The sequence below is a fragment of the Engraulis encrasicolus genome, chromosome 8, assembly GCF_034702125.1.
Source record: "Engraulis encrasicolus isolate BLACKSEA-1 chromosome 8, IST_EnEncr_1.0, whole genome shotgun sequence".
In the NCBI taxonomy this organism is placed as follows: Eukaryota; Metazoa; Chordata; class Actinopteri; order Clupeiformes; family Engraulidae; genus Engraulis; species Engraulis encrasicolus.
The window spans coordinates 30550726-30559362 of NC_085864.1; the positions used below are offsets into that span (position 1 = coordinate 30550726).

The window sequence follows — 8637 nt, forward strand, 5'->3', positions numbered from 1 at the left end:
ACCACTTTCCAGATAAACCTAGCTTGTCCCTACCATTCTTTCACAAATATAATGCAAAAACAGCATATCCGGACCATTTGCGATTGAAATGTCCCCACCACTTTTCGAGCCAAACCTACACCTTTGCGAGTAGGGCTCTCGTGTTCGTGTAGTTTTACAACCGCTACAGTTACCTCTCCAACACTACGCTCAAATGTTGTGTTTTTCATCTTCTCTCTCGGGTGTGCAGGAAGAGCGACATTTTGCTCGGCCAATCAAAAAGGTCAAACGAAGCGGTGTCTGCTGGTGTGGGTGGGGTTGAATGCCTTGTTGTGATAAGGTAGGTTGTCTTCTTGTGTCTATGGGCTGAGCTGTCCACGCTCAGGGGCGTCACGTGTCTATCCCCCTTTAGAGCGAGTTGGACTGGGCTCTGGGATTGTAGCTCCCCCATACAAACACAGACACGGTGCCTTGTTTTGGTTTTCCACTGGATTTACGAACTGTTTGGAGGTTGGCTAAAGTCGGACAGACTGAATCGGATCCAGACAGATTGGAACTTTCTGAGGATCAATGTGAAGATGAAACATCGGATGCACATTTTTGCCCGTGTGTGCTTTTGGTAGGTTACACTTTAGCAGTCGCAGTTACATCCAACGGCGCTGAGGAAAGCTCCTCGCTAGGCTAAATGGGGTCGTACGCTGACTGTGCTTGTTTTGATAGTGCATTCGGAACTCCGGACTGAAGTGAGTTATTTTCACCCCATCCCTGGAAACGTTTCATATTTTATGGTAAATCCGGATACCAAACATGGATGGCGTGGATGGAGACTCGGAACTGCACTTCATAATTTTTGCCAAGGTTGAAAATTTAACATGCGGCTAAAGGCTCCCATCAACTTTAACGCTGTACCGAGAGTATTGAATAAGTCCGGTAGCTAGCATTGCTTTGGCACGGGGCTGTTAGCTAGACAGCTAGCTAGCTAATTTAAGCGTTTGCCTTGGTAAAATTAGCCCACAAGTGTAAGCAGGGTTAAATCGTTTACAATTTCATCAATGGGGAAAGTAAAGTGAGTCCCAGCGGTACTCTGCTCTGTATTCGGTACGAGTAATAATAGCCCAACTTTTTTGATATCGTCCAACTGTATAATTGCCCAAAATGGCTAGTCCAACCTCAGAGCAGGGTTGTTTTTCGGACGTAAGAAAGGTGGGATATTTAAGGAAGCCTAAAAGCATGCACAAGAGGTTTTTTGTCCTGCGCGTCGGGAGTGCAGCGGGACCTTCCCGATTGGAGTATTACGAGAACGAGAAGAAATGGAGGCACAAGTCCGGAGCACCCAAGCGCTCTATCCCGCTGGAGAGTTGCTTCAACATCAACAAGCGAGCCGATTCCAAAAACAAATTTCTGGTCGCCCTGTACACTAAAGATGAGTACTTTGCCATCGCTGCCGACAGCGAGACCGAGCAAGACGCATGGTACCAGGCGTTGGTGGACCTGCACAACAGAGGTAAAGTCCACGACACCGCCGCGGGCAACGGAATAGGAGAGGATAATTACAGCGAGGCTTCGCCGGGACCTGCCTTCAAAGAGGTCTGGCAGGTTATTTTGAAACCAAAGGGCCTGGGACAGACCAAGAACCTCATTGGGATTTACAGACTGTGCCTGACGAACAAAACCATCAGCTTCGTGAAGCTGAACTCCGACGCTGCCGCCGTGGTCCTGCAGCTGATGAACATCCGCCGATGCGGCCACTCGGAGAACTTTTTTTTCATCGAGGTGGGGCGCTCCGCGGTGACGGGGCCCGGCGAGTTCTGGATGCAGGTGGACGACTCGGTGGTTGCCCAGAACATGCACGAGACCATCCTGGAGGCCATGAAAGCTATGAGCGAGGAGTTCCGTCCGCGCAGCAAGAGCCAGTCGTCCTCCTCGCACTGCTCCAACCCCATCTCTGTGCCCGTGCGCCGGCATCACCATAACAACCCTCCGCCCAGCCAAGTGGGCCTGGGCCGCCGCTCCAGAGCTGAGAGCGTGACGGCCACATCCCCAGCCGGCGCCGGGAAGCACAGCCACTCATTCCGCGTCCGCGCATCCAGCGATGGCGAGGGCAGCATGTCGAGACCGGCCTCCGTGGACGGCGGTAGCCCCAGCAGCCCCTGCATCGGCAGCTCTCGCACCCAGTCCTACAGGCAGCGCGCCGGGGGCTCCGCGCGCCTACACCCGCCCCTCAACCACAGCCGCTCCATCCCCATGGCCGGTAGCTCCCGCTGCTCCCCGTCTGCGGTGAGCCCCGTCAGCCTCTCTTCCAGCAGCACCAGCGGCCACGGCTCCACCTCCGACGGCCTGTTCCCGCGCCGCTCCAGCGCCTCCATCTCCGGATCCCCCAGCGACGGAGGCTTCGTCTCCTCGGACGAGTACGGCTCCAGCCCCGGAGACTTCCGCGGCGGGGCGTTCCGGAGCGCCACGCCCGACTCCCTGGGTCATACACCACCGGCCCGAGATGAAGCGCCCCTAGTGTCGGACTACATCTCCATGACCCAGACGCCGCGCACGCCCAGGGCCGGCAGCGAGGATCCCTCCGAGCCGGAGAAGAGCTTCCGCAAGCGGACCCACTCCTCGGGCACGGCCTCCCCTCCCGTCACCTGCCACCACCAGAAGACGCCCTCGCAGTCCTCGGCCGCCTCGCTGGAGGAGTACGCCGTCATGCTGCCCGCCGCCGCCTACCCCTTACCCCCCTCTTCCTCCTCCAACGGCCACCGCTCCACTACGCCCATCTCCAACCCACCCACGCCCTCTCCATCCTCCTCCTCGATGTCGTCCGTCACCTACCGGCACTCCTCCTTCGTGACCCCGCACTCGTACCCGGAGGAAGGCCTAGAGTCTGCGATGCCCTCAGGAGTGGACGCCCCGGCGTCGCAGAAGGACGACGGGTACATGCCGATGTCGCCAGGCGTGGCCCCTTCCTCCATCATGTCCCAGCTGACTGCGGCGGCGGCCTCCTCGTCTCCGGCAGCCTCGCCCGTGATGGGCGGTGGCGGTAGCGTGGTGGTGTCGGCGGGTGACTACATGCCCATGAGCCCCAAGAGTGTGTCGGCGCCCCAGCAGATCGTCAACGCCTCCCCGAGACGCCGCCTCACCCTCCACGACGCCATGAACGGAGAGGTGGACGCCAGCGGCTATATGATGATGTGGCCGAGCAGCAGCTGCTCGCCCGACGGACCCTCAGCGGGATCCGCAAGGATGTTGAACGGTGTCGCCGGCGCCGGCGGCATTCCACCAGCCAGCCAGCGGGTCACAGCCCCCGTCCCGGCGCCGCTGCCCCCAGCTTCCTCGTCCTCCGGCGGGGACTACATGAACATGTCCCCCGCCAGCGGCTCCGCCACCAGCACCCCGCCCGACTGCTACTTCAGCACGGGCGCCGGGGGCTACTTCTCCCTGCCGCGCTCCTTCAAGCACGCGCACCGCAAGCAGCATCAGTCGGCCATGGATCACAACCATCACCACCACCACCAGAACACCTCTTCATCCTCCTCTTCCTCATCACCGCGGCTCTCGTTAGGGGCCGGGCGCAGCATCCGGACGTACGCGGACTCCTCGTCCTCCTCGGCCAGCAGCGACAGTCTTGGAGGAGGGGGCAGCGGAAGTCAGCAGGCTACGCACGCGCAGCCACCCCTGGGCCGCTCCAAGCGCCTGTCGGAAATGGAGGAGGGTGTAGGAGGTGGTCGGCTGGCGAGGCCCACCCGTCTGCCTCTCGAGGGGGGTCGGGCGAGCACGCTGCCCCGCTCTCGGCAACCCCTGCCCTGCCAGCCGGAGCCCCGGAGCCCGGGAGAATACGTCAACATCCAGTTCAACGACCAGTCCTTCTCCTCCAGCCTGGCGTCGCTCTTCCCCGCCCCGGAGAGGTCGAGAGAGCTCTTCACTTCCTCCTCGTCCTCTGATAGGCTGGCCGAGCTCTTCCAGGCCTGCGATAGGCCGGTGGAGCTCGCCACCCCGCCCCCGGCCCTCCCCACCGACTACATGAGCATGCAGTTGGGCTCCTCCTCCTCAAACGGGCTGTCGCCGTCCGTCGCCCGGGTGACGAACTCTGACCTGTCTCGTGACCTTTCTGACTATGCATTGGTGACCCCTGGTCAGGTCCCACCTGCCCCCCCCAGCGCCCCTGCCCCGACCGCCTCCGCGTTGCCCCGGGACGGCATGTGCCAGCGGGACTACCTGAGCATGCAGGTGTTCCCTGGTGCCACCTCGCGGCTGCTGCTGCACAACCCGCCCTCCCCGACATCAGCCCGCAACATCACCTCCACCACCATCACCACGGCCACCACCTCCACCTCCTCCATCTCCATCTCCACCCATTCCATCTCATTCAACGGCGGAGACCTGCCCTCCGCCTCCGGCGGGGTGGGAGGCCCTCTGCCCCACGGCCCCCTCTCCAGCCTCAGTGCCTTCACGCGGGTGGTGTCCTCGCCGGTCGCCCCTATCGTCACCAGCCGCGGCGGCGGCGCCAGCGGCGGCGGCAACCCAGGTGTCGGGCTGGTCACCAAGGTGATCCGTGCCGACCCCCAAGGACGCCGGCGACACAGCTCCGAGACCTTCTCCTCCACGGCCACCAAGAGCCCCGTGGGGACGGCCAACGTGGCCCCCTCCCCGGCCGCCGAGGAGGTCAAGCGCCACAGCTCGGCCTCCTTCGAGAACGTCTGGCTGAAGCCCGGCAATGAACTCGCCTCCCTGGCAACCGCGTCAGCATCATCCTCGTCGTCTACCGCCGCCTCCTCCATCGTCGCGGGCTCGGGTTCGAGCAGGAGATCCGGAGCAGTCGAGACCAGCTCGAGTCCGCTGGCCGCCCTGCTGAGCCGGAACCAGAACGGCCTGAACTACATCGATCTGGACCTGGCCCAGGGCCCGAGGGAGCAGCTGCTGCCCGGACCGGCTGATTGGTCGAGCCCCTTCGCCCTCGCCAAGGCATCAGCGGCGGCGATGGCAGCAGGAGGAGACGCCGGAGCAGTGGGGGTGGGAGGAACGTCAGAGGAGCTGAGTGCCTACGCCAGCATCAACTTCAGCTCACCACAAGAGAACAGAGAAGGTGAGTCACTTGGTGTGTGTGTGTGTGTGTGTGTGTGTGTGTGTGTGTGTGTGTGTGTGTGTGTCTGACTGAGTGGGAGAGTGTGTGTGTGTGTGACAGAGAGAGAGAGAGAGAGAGAGCAAGAGCAAGAGAGGGAATGCATGTGTGCAACTACTAAAAGATGAAGTGTGTGTGTGTGTGTGTCAGTGAGCGAGAGAATGCATGTGTGTGACTACAAAAAGATGAGGTGGTTGGGCTTTGTGTGACGCAAAGGATGCACAGGGCTTAAGGCTGTCTTAGGGTAGACGTTTGATGAGAGAGTGAGTGAGTGGGTGAGTGCTCGCGTTGTGGGTGACGGCAAAAAAAGTCTTCCTGTAGGGGCCTGGTAGAGAGAGACGGGAAAGGCTGAACAACACTGAAAGACTAACAGTGTGTTACTGTATGAGTGTTTTTGGGAGAGAATGGGGCAACCACAACGTGGGTGTATGCTGGAGAACCAATGGCTGGCTGGTTGGCCGGTCCCTGTACTGGAGCCTATATGTACTGGAGCAGCAAGACTAGTGTCCTCACTTTTGGTCATGGGTATAACAGCCTTTCATGCTTGGGACTGAATGGACACTTCTTGTAGTTTGGTGTGTGTGTGTGTGTGTGTGTGTGTGTGTGTGTGTGTGTGTGTGTGTGTGTGTGTGTGTGTGTGTGTGTGTGTGTGTGTTTTGGGTTCAGCTCTTGCCAAGTGAGTAAATGACTCGCATGGGTTTCTGCATCAGAAGTAAAAGTAGCTGAGTGTATGTGTGTGTGTGTGTGAATGAGTAAGGTATTGCTGGGACGTAATTTGTCAACGTAATTAAATTGAAAATCAAAACCATGCCAATTACAATGTATTTCTGTGTGTACTGTATGTGTTGACATACCCTAGCCTCTGTGTGTGTGTGTGTGTGTGTGTGTGTGTGTGCGCATGTATGCGTGTGTGCTGACTACCGTTTTCTCTGTGTGTGTGCTGGAATGTGCCTGTGGTGTTTTTGTTTACAGGAGACCTGCATTCATGTGTGTGTGTGTGTGTGTGTGTGTGTGTGTGGTAGGTTTGGGCTGAATATGTTTGTGTATGTGAGAGAGAGACTGAGGCGGGCAGCAGACTGGGGTCGTTATATCAGATACGGTGATCTGTGTGTGTGTGTATGTGTGTATGTGTGTATGTGTGTGATTGCGCTGCTGACATTGCACAACTTGTGTGTGTGCGCTTGTGCGTGCGTGCGTGCATGCATGCGTGTGTGCATGCACGCGCACTCTTACTGGAATGTGCATGTGGTATCACTATTTATGAGTCCTGTGCTCAAGTATTAAATTATGCATATGAGCGAGACATTTTCTTTAACCAAAGCTCGGCAGCGTGTTGTAGCAGTTTAGTTGCGGCCATGTCCACATCCACTCCTATTCTCAAGTCTAAAGTGGACTCGTGCAGAGAGTAACACACTACTGCTACTGCTCATTTAGGTTTAGACTTCCTGCACTGAAATACATGCAGCCTCTCTGGTCCCTCATAAGTCCGTTTTTTTTTCTTTTCGCAATGACATCAAATGAGGTTCTGGTTTGAAGTGAAACAGGTATAAACCACCACCGGTTTCAGAAAGAACACCATAGAAAACAGTGGCGTGTATGTTCATGTCTAGGGATGCACCGCCAGCGATACCACTTTTTTGAAAACCGATACAAGTACGAGACTACATTAATGTGTGTACTTGCCGATACAGAGTACCGATATCGATACCTTTTACCACCAACATAGAATGAAAATAAATGCATGACCTTATTTTTTTTCACCTGTGATATTTTTTATTGTCCATTTCCATGCAGATATAAATGTATGAGTTGGCACTTTTTTCCATGCTGCTTTCAAGTCCACAGAACGTGACGAGATTTTGCATTGTTTCGTGTAATAGCAGTATCGTGCCTGGTATCGGCAAGTGTTTGACGATTGCGAGTATAATGAGCAGTATCTGTGCCGATACCAGTATCAGTGCATCCCTTTTCATGTCTATGGGTCATGAAGTGTTAGAAGTAGTAGCACAAGTCAGGGTGGTGAAACAACAACTAATGCCACTATTGTATGAATTAAATTATTATTTTTTGTTTTTAGATATTTAGAAGTGTATTCATAGCAGTGCATTAATTACCAATTACTCATTAATTTATGGACATTAGATGCTGTTGCACCACCTGTACATGAGTCATGAGACACCTATGATACCCTGGATGCAACTTCTCTCTGCTTGGAACGCATTGAATTATGACATCACATGAAAAAGTGTCTGACATGTCTTACATCACATGAAAAAAGCCAAGCCCTGCAAGCCCTTTGGCCTTTGTAGGGTGCTGTAAGGACTAGAGTTCTCAACGGGTCGGGTCAGCCCGAAAAACCCGACGGGCCCTTTGGGTTCGGGCCGGGTTCGGGTCGAAAATATAAGCATATGGCTCGGGTCGGTTCGGTCCGCGGGCTCAATCTTTTCCGCCCAGTAAAAAAAAAAAAAACAGTTCTGCTGTTTACCGTGAATCAGGGCGAATTTCCCCTTGATGGGTTAGTAAAGACCTAGAATCTATCTATCTAAATATAGGCCTATGTAGGCCTGCGTAACGAAGGTCTGGCAGGCTGCTGCATGCAACCTTGCGCAGTGCTTAATTTGTAGGCTAAATCACAAGGTACCAGAACGCAAAACAAACATCACATCACAGCGATGATGAGTTGGAAAGAGGTCCCGGAACGCACAGAAAAACTACATTGGCTACAATTACGCAAACTAATAAAAACGGGAAAAAAGTTCTTAGATGCAATTTTAACGATATTGAGTCCCATGTCAGCTCATGGAACCATACTTTTGTTTCTTAATACAAGGGACGGTTGGCAATCCAATGACTATTTTAAACAACAGCCATAGTAGGCCTAGCATATTAAATGCTGTAATTACAACAACCAATACTTTTAGTTTGATCGCTAACTTTATTGCTTAGTAGTCTCAGCAAATGCAGTGCATGGAAATTATGTTTTCCCCATGAGGTGAAACGAAACCGAAGCGGTCTTCTACATAGGCTATACTAGAAAGGACAGTGGCTTTCCAATTAGGTTATCCTTTCCACGTATTCACACAACGTTGGCATATGCGTATTAAACGTTAAATCCACGCTTTGTTGGCGACTTTGTTGCATATAATTTGGCTAATCCGCATGTGCTGTTGCGATATGCCACTTCACTATTTAAATGGCTCGTGCACCGATGGTAAGCGAGCGGCAGCGAAGGTGCCGGTAGACTTGGCTTTTCACACTGACTGTCTGCTCGCGCTGCGGTCTGGTTGAAAATCCCCTCAGCAAATGTTTTATTTGGAGCGTGTAGGCCCTGTTTGAATGAAATATCACCTTGTCTTTGCTGTTTTCGTGCTCAAATTGACTTTTAAGTAACTGTCGGGTCTTGGGGCGCACACACATGCGGAGCGCTCGCCGGCTGAGGAAGATCTCATCCTCTCACCTAGGTTATCTGTCTTTTTTGCTACATGGCTGATCAATGCACCAACCGTAGCCCAGGTGCCACTAGAAATTAGTATGTCCAAAACCTTGTG

The 8637-nt window shown here is 54.6% G+C and overlaps 1 protein-coding gene across 1 annotated transcript in view; it reads left to right on the forward strand.

Moving 5' to 3' along the window:
- Window positions 1–354: 354 nt before the first annotated feature.
- irs1 (insulin receptor substrate 1) overlaps window positions 355–8637 on the forward strand; it is a 41026-nt gene continuing 32743 nt past the window's right edge. Inside the window, exon 1 of the mRNA XM_063205444.1 lies at window positions 355–5053. Within this exon, the coding sequence (XP_063061514.1) occupies window positions 1135–5053 (3919 nt within the window). The 5' untranslated portion in view covers window positions 355–1134. The remainder of the gene's footprint in view (window positions 5054–8637) is intronic.